Source organism: Pseudorca crassidens, chromosome 8, assembly GCF_039906515.1.
Source record: "Pseudorca crassidens isolate mPseCra1 chromosome 8, mPseCra1.hap1, whole genome shotgun sequence".
Taxonomy (NCBI): domain Eukaryota; kingdom Metazoa; phylum Chordata; class Mammalia; order Artiodactyla; family Delphinidae; genus Pseudorca; species Pseudorca crassidens.
Genome location: NC_090303.1, coordinates 102,142,241 through 102,157,616, shown reverse-complemented (window position 1 = coordinate 102,157,616; position 15,376 = coordinate 102,142,241). Strand labels below are relative to the sequence as shown.

Below are 15,376 nucleotides of genomic sequence, written 5' to 3'. Positions count from 1 at the left end.
CATTGGCTTAATGTCCTTATTGCTACATAAATTTGCCTTGACAATTACTAGCATAGTGTTTTAGTCTTTATAATTTTCCTCCCAAACTTTTTTGACATGTGAGACTAAATAAGAGCTTTATTCTGGGCTCTGTATATAGAATATCTTTGGTATATTTGGACAAATTACACTCCTACTGGTGTTTTGTTTTCCTTTAACTGGCCAGCTGAAGGAGTTATCACTCTTCGTTAATTTGTTAGTAAAATGATATCTCCTTTAATTTCCATTTCTAAAATTGTTAGGTTGAATGTCTCGTGTTTAAAGACCGTTTCATTGTCTTTTTCAATTGCTGGCCATATTCTTTGATTTTTCTATTGAGAATTTGTTCTTTTTCTCTCTGTCTCTTTTTAAAATTTTTATTGGAGTATAGTTGACTTACAATGTTGTGTTAGTTTCACGTGTACAGCAAAGTGAATCAGTTATACATACATATATATATCTCCATTCTTTTTCAGATTCGTTTCCCATATAGGTTATTACAGAATATTGAGTAGAGTTCCCTGTGCTATAGAGTAGATCCTTATTAGTTATCTATTTTAGATGTAGTAGCGTGTATATGTTAATCCCAATTTCCTAATGTATCACTTCCCCGCACATTTCCCCTTTGGTAACCATAAGTTTGATTTTGAGATCTGTGAGTCTGTTTCTGTTTTATAAATAAGTTTATTTGTATCATATTTTATTAGAGTCCACATATAAGTGATATCATATGATATTTGTCTTTCTCTGTCGACTTACTTCACGTAGTATGATAATCTCTAGGTCCATCTGCCAAGTGGCCAGAATGGCCATCACCAAAAAATCTACGTATAATAAATGCTGGAGAGGGTTTGGAGGAAAGGGAACCCTCCTACACTGTTGCTGGGAATGTAAATTGGTACAAATATTATGTTTTTTTCTCTTACAAAAATATTACTCTGTTGCTGTATTAGTAATATTTTTAGGAAAATTATTTAATGTTACCTAGTAAGTGACATATTTTAGGTGGCTTAAGGGTCAAATGATATTCTAACCATAGAACAGTAATGCTGTGGCTTGATATTTTATTGTGCACGTATATGGATATAATCATATACATAGATATAAATCAAGTTATTAAAGTGTAGATGAATATGTGCCCTTTATGAAACTCATGGGGAGTGAAAAATTAAAGGTCGTTCCTTGGTCCTCATTTTCCTTCATATCTACAGAAGAAACCACTGTTACCAGTTCGGTGTGTAGCATTCTGGGTATCTTGCCCTATTTGTAAGTGTATACACATGCAAATGTACATGCTTATATGCATATTTGTACATTTGTATACACTTATAAAAATTCAGGGACTCATATATTCTGTAATGTCCCTTTTCCTCTTGAAACTATGTCTTAGAGAGCTTTCTATTTTAGTGCAAATAGAAAGTACAGATACATTGTTTTTAGTGATCAGAAACTGCAAATCATTGAGTTGGGTAGAGCATACTTTATTTAAATATTCCTTTGATCAGCTTTTAAGTTGTTTGTGCTATAGTGAACATCCTTATATATTTCCACATCTATGTCTATTCTCTATATATTTATGTGCATGAGATAGGATAGATTTCTAGATGTGAAAGTGATCAAGTGGTGTGCATGTTTTATAGTTTGATAGATATTGCTGAATTGCCTTTTAGTATGTGCTGTACCATTTACATCCTTGCCAGCTGTTACGAGTGAGCATTTGTCTCTTCTGTACTCCCACAATCACTGAATATTATCACTATTCTTCATTTTCCATTTCATTGTTTGATTTCCCTGATTACTTTGTGAGGTTGAACACTTCACCATGTTTTATAGGTCAGTTCATTTTATCTATCAGTTGCTTGTTTGTATTCATTGTCCCTTTTCCTGTTAGGTTTATCTCTCAATTTACTTGGTTCTTCCTTTATATCCATTAGTAAAGTTTTATTATATTTCTCATTAAAGTTGTTCCTAGTAACTTTATTGTTATTGCCTCTCTTTTCATTACATTTGAATTGATTATCGCTGTTGTTTGTTTAATAGGAGGTATAGGAAAGTTGTTGATGTGTTTATATGTTACTATGGTGATCAATCTTACAGAGAACTCTGTTAGAGCTTTTCAGTTGATTAACTTGTATCTTCTAAGTAGAAGTTGGTGATGTTATCTGTCAGTGATGACAGTTTTGTCTAGTCCCTTGTGGTGTTAAAACTTCTTATTTCTCTTTGTTTACCTTAATTACATAACATTCAGTCTTAGGTTACATGGCTTTCTTTTAAAGTTTGGCTCCATATAAGATTTTTCTGTTCAGTGGGAAGCAGGACTGTAACTTGCTTTTACCTTTAGAATGGTTAGGTGGTTATCTGAATTCTAGTACTAAATTCCTGGTTTTCCTCTTGAGTTGTAGAACCATTGTATTCATTCAGCAAAGCACATATTGAGTGCCTGTGTGATGTCTGGTGCTGTTAGGTGTGGGGAGTGCAGTAGTGACTAAAACAAAATTCCAGCCCTCATGGAGATTACATTCTATCTTAAGAGACAGATTAATAAAATAACGGTAAGGTAATGTGGGGCACAAACAAGAATGAAGCGGGGAAATGGATAGCAAGTGACAGGCCCTATTTTGTGGATTTGCTCATAAGAAAAGTCCTCTCTGAGGATGTGACATTTCAGCGAAAACCTCAACGAAGAGAAGCCTGTGACTATCTGGGAGAAGTGTTCTAGGCAGAGGAATCCGTAAATGCCAAGGCCCTGAAGTGGAACATCTTAGGTGTGTTTATGAAGCGCTCGGTGGCCGGTACAGCAGGATGGCAGAGTGTAAGGAGGAGAATGTTCACATGTGAGGATCAGAGGTAACCAGGACAGGCACATTGTGTAGGGCCTAGTAGGACAAGAGGACTTAGGACTTCATCCTAGAGGAGAAACCGTTGGATCAACTGAGGTGGGAAACATTGCAAAAAGCAAGTTTCAGAGGGTAGGGTGTGGAGTCACATTTGGTTTTTGATGTATTAACTTTAGAGATGCTGTTGAGTAGACAGTTAAATATGAGTTGTAATTCAGTAGAGAGGTAGGAAATAGAGGAATTTGGGAGTTAACAGCATATACATAAAGAGACTGGGTGAGATTACCCAGGGAATGAGCCTTTGTATGTAGAGAAGAGATTTAATGACAGAACCCTGGACACTCTACCATTTAGGGGTCAGTAAAGAGGAAGAGGAACCAGCAAAGGAAGTGAGAAGCAGCAGCCAATGTGGTAGAAGAATCAGGAGAATGTTATGTCCAAGAAGCTAAGGAGAAAACGAGCACTTGTCTCATGGGCATATGACAGATTGAGAATTGGCAAGTTGTAGGTGCTTGGTAGAGTAACTAGATAATTTATTGATCAAACCAAGACACCCTCCCCCCCACCCCCTTTTCTGGCTGCACCGCGCAGCACGTGGAACTTCCCTGACCAGGGATTGAACCCGTGCCTGCTGTAGTGGAAGCGCAGAGTCTTAGCCACTGGACCACCAGGGAAGTCCAAACCAAGACATTTTGAATGTGACAGGTGCACAATCATTATGCGAGAATGACAGGCCTAAACTGGCACAGTCCAGGCAAACCCAGTTGTATGTCACCCTGTTCTTTAGTGACCCTGATCCCAGCCCCTTCAGTGGGATGTGGGGGAGGACATTCAGATAGAGAGGCATGGAGCTGAAGTGGAGAATGGGATACAGAACTTTTTCAAGGAGTATTGTTCTAAGGTTGGTGTGGAGAAGTGGAGCAGTAGCTGGGAGAGGATGTGGAGTCCAGAGAGGGGTTTCTTTTCTTTTTTAAGAAGATTGTTGTTATTGCAGTAAACTGTATGCTGATGGGACTGATTTTCAGAGTAGGAAAGGTTGATAATTCAGGAGAAGAAGGGAATAATGCAAAGTTCATGAACAGGAAAGAAAATATGATCCGGAATACAGGTAGAGGGATTGATGTCAGCTATAGGAGCATACATAGTATGTTTAATAGGAGGGAAGGTAGAGTATATGGGAAACATTCAGGAAAATCGGAGGGTTTGGTAGGAGGATATGGAAACTCTTCTGACTACCTCTATTTTGCCATTGAATTATAACAAGCAAGTTTATCAACTGAAGGGTGTAAAATGGAGAGTCTTACATTTTTTTTTTTGTTTTTACTTTTGGCTGCATTGGGTCTTTGTTGCTGCGTGTGGGCTTTCTCTAGTTGCGGTGAGCAGAGGCTACTCCTCGATGGGGTGCATGGGCTTCTCATTGTGGTGGCTTCTCTGGTTGCAGAGCATGGGCTCTAGATGGGGCTCCAGTAATTGCAGCACATGGGCTCGGTAGTTCTGGCTCGCAGGCTCTAGAGCACAGGCTCAGTAGTTGTGGCGCACGGGCTTAGCTGCGCCGCGGCATGTGGGATCTTCCCGGACCAGGGATCGAACCCGTGTCCCCTGCATTGGCAGGTGGATTCCTAACCACTGCGCCACCAGGGAAGTCCCTTAAATGTTTGAAGACAGAAAAAGTATGAAATAAATGTCTAAGGTAATGGCAGAGTAAACTGGCCCAAATGGAGATTGCTGAGCAGCAGTGAGGGGCTACTTGAGGTGTGAGGTTAGAAATACAAAGTGAAGTCAGTAGCCTGGCTGTGTCTTTTTTCCTCAGCTTGAGTTCACAGACCAGAGTAGATGGAGGGTTAGATTTAATAAGGATTGAGGTTTTTCACAGACAAATATAATGGAATGAAATAAAGGGAAGTATTGAGGGTCTATGTAACAGAGTGATTATAACTGCTGACCATGTAATCCAAGCTGGGAAAAGAGGTAATAAAGATACGGGGATGAGGAGAGGGTCCCAGTGTCAATAGCTAACAGTGAGTGCCTACCAGGGAACTGGCGCTGTAGGTGCTTTACATTCAGTCCTCAAAGTAATCCTGTGAGGTAGTGCTTTTGTACCACTTTACAGATGAGGAAATTGAGGCACTGAGTTTAAGCAGCTCATATATGGTTGTGCAGCTGGTAATTAGCCTTTTAATACGGGCAGTATGGCTCTGCAATCCATGCTTGTAACCACTGTATTACAGCTGCCTTTTAGCTGAACCGTGAGAAGCTGGTAGGGTAGATGAATTGGCAGATCCTGTAAGGTTGAAGATTATTGGAGTGAGGTCCTAGAGGGTGTAAAGCTCCTATGGACACAAGTATACAAATACTCTTCAAGTCCCTGCTTTCAACCTCTTGTTTTTTTGAGAGTGTGTGGGTCAACATGTCTTGGTCCAGTGGAGTGAAATCCTGAGACACTTAGAGGAGAGATGGTCTTGAGCTTGTAAGAATTTTTCCTTTGCCAGTTTTGATGTGTGAGGGGCTGAGTAATGGAGTTCTGACTAAAGTTATGTTTGGTAGCGAATACAGGCACTGGTCCAAGATAGCTAGCTCCCCTACCCCAACAATTTTTTTTTTAAAGTTGAAGTTTAGGAGGAACCAGTAGTTTTACAGACCTCAGTTCATGGGTCTTCTCCCCGTGGATCTGTTGCCCTCACCACAGTTTAGCTCTTACCAACTGAGTGACTTTGGGTAACTTATTCAACCTTTCTTAATTGCAGTTTGGTTATCTGTAAAATGGGAACCGCAATGTCTACTTCAACGGGATAGTTAAGAGGATTCAGTGAGAATAATGTACTTTAAGGTTTTTTGTTTGTTTGTTTTGTTTGGTCGTTTGTTTCATGTATTTTGAAGTTCTGTTGTTAGGTATACATACACATTTAGAATTAGAATTATGTGTTGTTGGGAATCAGTATTATCAATATGTAATATCCTTCTTTATTCCTGGTCATTTTTTTTTTTGGAGTTTGCTTTGTATGATATTAGCATATCCACTCCAGCTTAATTTTGATTAGTGTTGCATGGTATATGTTTCCTTAAATATGTCATTATATTTGATTTCAGTTTCAAGTAGGCAGCATATAGTTGGGACATTTTCTTTTTTAATTGATTCTGACACAATCTCTGTATTTTGATTGGAGTGTTTTTAGGCCACTTATGTTGAATGTAATTATTAATTTGTTTTGATTTAGGCCCATCGTTTGTTATTTATTTCTAGTGAGCCTTTAATTTTGGTTCTGTAATTTTTTATTTCTAAAATTTCTTCTTTACGTCTTTTCTTTATTTGCTCATACTTTCTATTTTAAGTTTTAAGAGTGTTCAGTATCGCTCATTAGAACATTTTATAATAGCTGCCTCAAAGTGCTCATCAGATAATTTCAACCTCTGTCATTTTATATCATTAGCCTTTTTTGTTCATTGTACTTTTTCGTGTGATTTGATATTTTTGTAGTTCTTTATGTATCAAGTAATTTGGATTGTTTCTTGAACATTTTAGATATTATAAGACTGTGTGTTTTAAAAACATGGAGAATGGTGGTGATTTTGACTTAGCAGGCACTTGGCCTGGGTAGGTCCAAGCTACAGCTTTCAACAGCCTTTTGTGGGCTTGTAGCAAGGTCAGTTTAGTTTTCAAAGCCTTTTGCAGGACTGTTTCTATTTGTACTGTGTGTGCAGTACCAAGTAATCAGTCTGGGACCTGGCCAGAGGTCTGTTAGCTCAGTTCTGAAAGGCTTTCTTATACTAATTAGGATCAGGTCCACCCATGGGCAGGTTGTTGGTCAGGTCAGGTGAGCTCTCTCATTTTCTGCACCTCAGCAGTCACTCCTGGGTTTCAGAGTTCTTTGAGTTCAGGCCAGGAGATACTGGAGAGGTAAAATGGAAGTAAACTTAGTGATACTTTGGTAGTACTTTGAATTTTGGTGTCTGTTCCTGAACAACCTGCTGTTGTATGTCTTTAAGGAAACTCAAATAGCTGTTTCGTGAATTATTTACATGTTTTATAGTTACACTCAGTGAGAGAAAAAGTTTGGCATATATTCCTTCATCTTATTTAGAGCTGGAGCCCCTTGATAATCTTTTGTTTGGGACTTTTATGTGTGTTTTTAAATCGAAAGATAGGTTGTAATTTTATTTTCTTTCATTACCATTGTTTTGACTTGGTATGTATGACAATTATAATACCTGCAAAAATGGGTAGTAGAGTGTTCCTTTTTTTATTCTATGGAACAGGTCTCTGTTTATGATGGATATTGGTTTTATACAGTGTCTTTGATTTTGTTGTCAGTGGAATGCCAGCCTCATAGAATCAGTTGGAAAGTGTTTCCTTCTCCATTATTTATAGAAGATAGTGCAGGATTAGTATTATTTCTTAAAAGTTTCATGGAATTCATCAGTAAAGCCATTTGGGATTGGATTTTCTTTGTGTGAAGGTTTATACTTACAAATTCAATTTTTAAAATAGATAACTGGGTTATTCTATTTCTGGGTTTTCTATTTCTATTTCTATCCTTAAGTCATTTTTGGTAATTTGTGCCTTCCAAGGATTTTGGCCCATTTCATCTACGTTGCTGATTCATTGACATAAAATTATTTATAATATAATGTCATTGTCCTTTTAATGTGTGTGGTTTCTCTAGTGATGAACCCTGTTTCAGATTTTCTATTGGTAGTTTGTGAGGGTTTTTTTGTTTGTTTCTCATTTCTTGATCATTTTTGCTCGAGAGTCATCTATTTTATTCTTTAAAAGAAGTATCTTTTGGTTTCGATGTTTAAAAAAATTGTTGTGCTTTTATAGCATCGATTTCTGCTCTTTATTATTTCTTCCCTTCTATTTATTACAGGCGTGATTTGATTTTCATTTTTTAATTTCTCAAATAGAGGCCTGTATTACTATTAGAGTTGAGCTGTTATTTTCTGATTTAACTATTTTTTTTTTTTTACTGTTTATGTTTATTGAGGTGAAGTTGATGTACTATATTACAGAAGTTTCAAGTGTAGAAAATAGTGATTCACAATTGTTTTACAATTTTTAAAGGTTATATTATTCAGTTTATAGTTATTATAAAATATTGGCTATATTCCCTCTGTTGTACTGTATATTCTTGTAGCTTATTTATTTTATATCTAGTTGGTACCTCTTAATTCCTTGATATAGGAATTTTACATCTTGACCCTGATATAACTATCTTGCCCTTGATATAACTATTTAAGTAAGTTTCCCTCATTCACTGCTTACCTGAATCTTAAAAATTTTGAAATGCTGTGTTTTCATTTTCATTTAGCTCAAGCTATTTTTAATTTCCTTGTCATTTCTTTCTTGACTAGTGGCTTATTTAGAATTGTGTTGTTTACTGAATATTTGAGGATATTGCATACATCTTTTTTGTTTGTTTACAGTTTAATTCTCTTATGACCAGAGAACATGTTCTATATGATTTCAGTCTTCTAAAATTTGTTGAACTTGTTTTAAGGCCTACAATGTGGCTTATTCTCTGGATTGTGTGCTTGGAAAGAGTAGGTGTTCTCTTGTCATTAGGTAGGGTGTTCTATAACTGTCAGTTAGGTCCATGTGGGTTGGTAGTAGTCTTAAGTCTTCTGTCTCTTTATGGAGTTTTGTGTCTACCTGTAGCAATTATTGAGCACAGTGTTGCAATATCCAGATGTAACTGGGTTTAAATATTTCGCCTTGCAATTATGTATTTTGAAACTTTGCTATTGAGTGCATACATATTTAGGACTGTTATCTCCTTGATGAAGGTTCTTGTTTTCTTAATTTAATCTGATAAAATTTGCCTTTGAATTATTGTGTTAAGACCATTTACACTTAACGTAATTATTTATGTGGATGGGTTTAAATCTACTTGCACTTTGTTTTATATTTGTTCGTTTTCTCCCATTTTTTTTTTTTTTTCGTTTTCTCCCATTTTATCCTTTGTTTCCTTTTATTCATTTCCTGTGTTTTTTGGGTTAATTGAATATTTTTTTAGGATTCTGTTTTATCTCCATTTGACTAATAAGCTGTGTGTTTGTGTGTATGTGTGTGTGTTTACAAAGCAGTAGCTCTAGGATTTACGTTACACATTTTTAACTCATCAGCGTCTACTTTCAATTAGTATCAGTTCAGATATAGTAAAAAGCCTGTACATCAGTATACTTTTACCCTCCAGTGTTTTGAACTATTGTTGCCATATATTTACATTTTATGTATATTATGAAATCCACAATAAATAAATAAATTATTTATTTATTTATTTGCGGTACGCGGGCCTCTCACTGTTGTGGCCTCTCCCGTTGCGGAGCACAGGCTCCGGACCCGCAGGCTCAGCGGCCATGGCGCACGGGCCCAGCCGCTCCGCGGCACGTGGGATCCTCCCAGACCGGGGCACGAACCTGTGTCCCCTGCATCGGCAGGCGGACTCTCAACCACTGTGCCACCAGGGAAGCCCCTCATAATAAATTATTTTTGCTTTGAACAGTGAGTTAACTTTTAAAGAGATTTAAAAAATAAGTCTTTTATATTTATTCACATAGTTATCATTTCCATCACTCTTTATTCCTTTCCATAGACGAATTTTGATCCAAATTTTTATTGAATATTATTTTCCTTTTTCTCTGAAGAATTTCCTTAATGTATCTTCTAATGAAGGTTTTTTGGTGAAGAATTTGTTTAGCATTTGTTTGAAAAAAATTTTAGATTACTATTATCTATGTATCTATCTATGGCTGTGGTGGGTCTTTGTTTGCTGCACGAAGACTTTCTTTAGTTGAGGTGAGCTGGGGCTACTCTTTGTTGCAGTGCACAGGCTTCTCATTGCAGTGGCTTCTCTTTGTTGCGGAGCACGGGCTCTAGGGCACACGGGCTTCAGTAGTTGCAGCACGCGGGCTCAGTAGTTGTGGCTTGTGGGCTCTATAGAGCGTAGGCTCAGTAGTTGTGGCGCACGGGCTTAGTTGCTCCGTGGCACGTGGAATCTTCCCGGACCAGGGCTTGAACCCGTGTCCCCTGCATTGGCAGGCGGATTCTTAACCACTGTGCCACAAGGGAAGTCCCTACTATTGTTTCTGAAGGATACCTTTTGCTGCATGTTTTATTCAAGGTTTATGTGTTTTTTTGTTTGTTTTTTTCTTTAATCTTTTTCCATGCACTTTAAAATATGTTGTTTCACTGTCTTCTGGCTTACATAGTTTCAGATGAAAAAGTTGCAGTTATTCTTATTTTTGTTACCCTGTAAACAGTATGTCTTTTGGGGGGTTTGCTTTTAAGCTTTTCTTTTTATTACTGTTAAGCAAATAGACTATTAAGTGCCTTACTGATGTGTATGTATGTGTCTGTTAGGGATTTTGTTGTGCTTCTTGTGTCTGTCAGGTTTTGTTTTTTGTTTTTTTAATTTGCAAGATTTTGTAGCTGTTATTTCACTAAATATTTTTTCTGTTCCCTTCCCTCCAACTCCAACCTATCACCTATTAGACTGGTTGTTATCATCCCACAGGGCACTGCATGCAGCTGTGTTTGTCTTTTTTCACTTTGTCCTTTATTTTGGGAAGGTTGGTTTTTTTGTTTATTTGTTTTTTGTTTGTTTGCTCTTTGCTATGTCTTTAAGGTCAATCATCTTTTCTTTTGCAATTTCTAATTAAATGTTAATCTTTCAAATTTTCATTTGATGTCATCTTTTGATATTACTTCTATTAGTTACACTTTGTTAACATTTTAAATTACCTTCCATTTCTCTCCTCCCTTCATGTTTTCCATATTCAATAAGATATGAGGCATACTGATAATAGCTGGTTTAATATCCATGCTTATCCCTCTATTGTCTCTGTTGTTTTGTTTCTATTGCTTGATTTTTCTTCTGGTTATGACTCATATTTTCCTGCTTTTTTGTATAACTTATAAATTTTTATAATACCACACATTTTGACTTTGTTGTTGTTTGTTATTATTTGTTTGTGGCCGTGCTGGGTGTTCGTTGCTGTATTTGGGCTTTCTCTAGTTGCGGTGAGCGGGGGCTACTCCTCCTTATGTTGTGTGTGCTTCTCATTGCGGTGGCTTCTCTTGTTGTGGAGCACGGGCTCTAGGCATGTGGGCTTCAGTAGTCGTGGCATGTGGGCTCGGTAGTTGTGGCGCAGAGGCTTAGTTGCTCCGTGGCATGTGGGATCTTCCCAGACCAGCGATCAAACACATGTCCCCTGCATTGGGAGGCGGATTCTTTTTTTTTTTTTTTTTAAAGGGAATTCCTTTATTTTTATTATTTATTTATTTTTTTGGCTGTGTCGGGTCTTCGTTTCTGTGTGAGGGCTTTCTCTAGTTGCAGCAAGCGGGGGCCACTCTTCATCGCGGTGCGCAGGCCTCTCACTGTCTGCAGCCTCTCTTGTTGTGGAGCGCAGGCTCAGTAGTTGTGGCTCACGGGCCTAGTTTCTCTGCGGCATGTGGGATCCTTCCACACCAGGGCTCGAACCCATGTCCCCTGGATTGGCAGGCAGATTCAACCACTGCGCCACCAGGGAAGCCCAGGGAAGCGGATTCTTAACCACTGCGCCACCACCAGGGAAGTCCGTTTTGTTGTTGTTGAGAGGTAGATTTTGTTATAATACTTTGACAAGTGTTAAACTTTTTGGGTTTTTTTTTGGCTACCAGTTGAATTAGTTGTGGATCATTTTGATTCTGTTGATATTTTGTCAGCTGTTTTAGGGATGGTCTAGAATAGCATTTGTTCTAGGCTTCATTTAGCCCTGTTCCTAAAGGTGTGTTCCGAATACATTATATATAGTCATTGAGGTCTTGGCACTCTGGCTAAAGGGAACATGTTTGATTCCTGGCTCTCTGTGAGCTCTGGGACTTGTTCATATTGCAGCTCTTCTGTAATGGTTCTTTCCTTGGAAGCTGTTCCTTTTCAGCCTTGTGAGGTTTTATACCACAACTGTACAGTTTGGTATTCAGGTAAAAACTCAAGAGTACCCTTATGCAGATTTCTGGAGCTTTTTCTCTGCACAGCTCGCTCCTACTGCGTACTCTGTTCTACAAATTCTAGCGTCCTTTATCACCCTTAATGGATGATGGAGCATATGAATGCAATATGGAAATATAAATATATTTATTTTATTTTTGACTGCGTCGGGTCTTAGTTGTGGTACGTGGGATCTTCATTGCGGCATATGCGTGATCCTTTGCTGAGGTGGGGCTCCTTGCTGTGGTGCTCAGGCTTCTCTAGTTGTGGTGTATGTGCTCTCTAGTTGTGGCCTGCGTGCTCAGTAGTTGCGGTGCTCGGGCTTAGTTGCCCTGAGGCATGTGGGGTCTTAGTTCCCCAACCAGGGATCGAAATGCATGTCCCCTGCATTGGGAGGCAGATTCTTGACCACTGAACCACCAGGGAAGTCCCTCTAAAGTTTTTTTTTTAAGTTAAACATAACTTAAACATAACTACTACTACTTAAACATAACTATTTGCCTTAATAAAATCTAAAAATAATTATTCTCTCTTTTTCTATGAACAATAAAATCAACCTTGCCCTGATAACCCTTTCCCATCAAGTTTTTGTCATCTCTTATTTGTTCTGCCTACTTTCCGCCTTCCCCTCATGAATGATGCTGTTTTGGCTGCTTGACTTGGTGTGTTATATTGGCAAATTTCTAATATTAAATTATACTTGCATTCTCATTATATTTATTGGTATTCTTTTCATCCATAGTTTTTTGGATATGTTAGGATTTTGCTTCAGTTATTTCCTTTTAATTTTTTTTTGTGGAATGAGGATGACTTTTTTTTTTTTTGCGGTACGTGGGCCTCTCACTGTTGTAGCCTCTCCTGTTGCGGCGCACAGGCTCCGGACGCGCAGGCTCAGCGGCCATGGCTCACGGGCCCAACTGCTCCGCGGCATATGAGAACTTCCCAGACCGGGGCACGAACCCATGTCCCCTGCATCGGCAGGCAGACTCTCAACCACTGCGCCACCAGGGAAGCCCGAGGATGACTTTTTGACAGTGTGTAGTATTGCACTTATAAAACTATTTGGACTTTGATTGCTTTAACTTAAAAAAATTTTTATATCTCCTTTATTGGTTTTGATGGATTAATATCCTTTTAAAAATAAGATTTAGGGCTTCCCTGGTGGCGCAGTGGTTAAGAATCCACCTACCAATGCAGGGGACACGGGTTCGAGCCCTGGTCCGGGAAGATCCCACATGCCGCGGAGCAACTAAGCCCGTGCGCCACAACTACTGAGCCTGTGCTATAGAGCCTGCGAGCCACAACTACTGAAGCCCGCGTGACTAGAGCCTGTGTCCCACAACAAGAGAAGCCACCGCAGTGAGAAGCCCACACATCACAATGAAGAGTAGCCTCTGCTCCCCACAACTAGAGAAAGCCTGCGCGCAGCAACAAAGACCCAACGCAGCCCAAAATAAATAAATACATAAAATTAAAAAAAAAGATTTAAATAGGTTTCCTGTTATTTAAAAGTCTTTTTTGCTTTACCTTTTCATATTATTTTTCTCTATTCTTTTCAACTCTTTAAGTATTTTTCAAATAAATACTGTGTTCGTTTGTACTTTTTCTTTTTAAGTAATGAAATAATTTAAAGCTCTGAAATTATCTGAATACTGCTTTGTCAATTTCTAAGTTTTTTTAAATATGTAATATCTTTATTTTTTCTTTCTTATTTTATGTGTTTAAAAACTGTTTTTGACTGACTTCTATCCTTTATGAGACCTCAAAAACTTTAAAGGTCTTTTCAGTTAATTGCATTGGGTAAGAGAATTGTACTTTACCATGATTCTTTTTTTTTTTAAACATCTTTATTGAAGTATAATTGCTTTACAATGTTGTGTTAGTTTCTGCTGTGTAAGAAAGTGAACCAGCTATGTGTATACATATCTTCCCATATCCCCTCCCTCCCTATCCCACCCCTATAGGTGGTCACAAAGCACCGAACTGGTCTTACCATGACTCTTAACGTTTATTTTACTTTACTGAAGTGTTTATAAATTAAAATCCATCACACTTGTAAGGCAAGTGTGATTAGATCATGCTTAATAGTTAGATTTTTTGTTTTTTGGTGGGGGTGGTTTGCAGGAGTGTGCCTCACTTTCTCCTTAAGGGGTAGGTGTCTTAAAAATGCAGACGTCTGGGCATCACTCCTCAATTTCATTAGATCTAGAGGTGTAACCTGGTGTGTGAACTTTGAACCCACTAGGTAGTTAAAAACCACTACTGTAGGGCTTCCCTGGTGGCGCAGTGCTTGAGAGTCTGCCTGCCGATGCAATGGACACGGGTTCATGTCCTGGTCTGGGAAGATCCCACGTGCCGCGGAGCGGCTGGGTCCGTGAGCCATGGCCACTGAGCCTGCGCGTCCGGAGCCTGTGCTCCGCAACAGGAGAGGCCACAGCAGTGAGAGGCCCGTGTACCGCAAAAAACCCCCCCAAAAAACAAAAAAACAAAAAACAAAAAAACAAAACCACTACTGTAGACAGAGGGAGTGATCTCAAGGTCTGGTAAAAGAGGGGAAAACCTAGCCTGGAGAATACTTACAGAAGTGAGTTATGATGACACAAACATATTAATATGGGCCTGTCCCCACATTTAGGTATAAGGAAGGGCTGAATATGTGGGAAAAATGACTGTAAAGTGTGATATTTACTATTTGATATGGTAAAGTAAGGGAAAAATTGCCTAAATTATTTTGTGTACCTTCAACTTGTGCTTTATTTTGAGTATAATTCTAAGATTTAATGTGTAACATTTAATTATATGTTTATTTCTTTGTCCATAGGCCTCGAAGTAGAGGAAAAAGTACAGTGGAAGATGAGGACAGCATGGATGGGCTGGAGACAACAGAAACAGAAAATACTGTGGAAACAGGTTTCAAAACTTAATTTAAAAATTTAAGAATTTACAGAATAATTTATATAGTTAGCTGTCGTCTATACACCGAGTTCTAAAACTTCCACGTGCTAGAGTAGTTTAATAAGTAATGACAAAGTGATAAAACTGAGTTTTCTCCCTTTTTTTCCCCTAAAGCTCTGATTTAGTAGAAATTGCTTAATCTCTGTAGAGAAATATTTTATTAAAGCAAAATTAAAACTGGAATAAACAGTAATTCCAGGCCATTCATATGATATCTCATGGGAGGTGTCTGGCTTATGAACCGTCTAGTGTTTGTTTATTGTGTTAGTATATATGTGAGGAAAAAATATGTTCCATTAGCAAATGATACTGTGAAATGCTGCGTGAGAGCAGAGCAAATACTTCCTAGTCTACGGGAGTTTTAGGTGCCTTAAATAAGCTAATGTGTGTTTTGCATCTGCAAAAGGAAAATAGAATAGGTTGCCCAAAGTAGTTTCCAAAGTTTACAGCAAGTTAGTGATTTAATGAGCTGTCAACGGGACTAGGTTTCATATTGTGTTCACAGGATATCTACGCGCGATGGTCTGTCATTGTCAGTATTTTTACAGTTGTTGTTTAGACATAGCTGATAGGCTTTTTCTCTGATGTTGAATGTCACCA

General features: G+C 38.2%; 1 protein-coding gene across 19 annotated transcripts in view; it reads left to right on the top strand.

Annotated features, from left to right (window-relative positions):
• Positions 1 to 15,376, top strand: part of KMT2C (lysine methyltransferase 2C) — a 294,358-nt gene that overhangs the window by 63,732 nt on the left and 215,250 nt on the right. For all 19 annotated transcript variants that reach the window (XR_010945700.1, XM_067747507.1, XM_067747506.1 and 16 more), the window contains one exon: positions 14,643 to 14,731. Coding sequence is in view for 18 of the 19 variants with exons in the window: in XM_067747507.1 (XP_067603608.1) it covers positions 14,643 to 14,731 (89 nt within the window). In the remaining variant the exon portion in view is untranslated. The remainder of the gene's footprint in view (positions 1 to 14,642; positions 14,732 to 15,376) is intronic.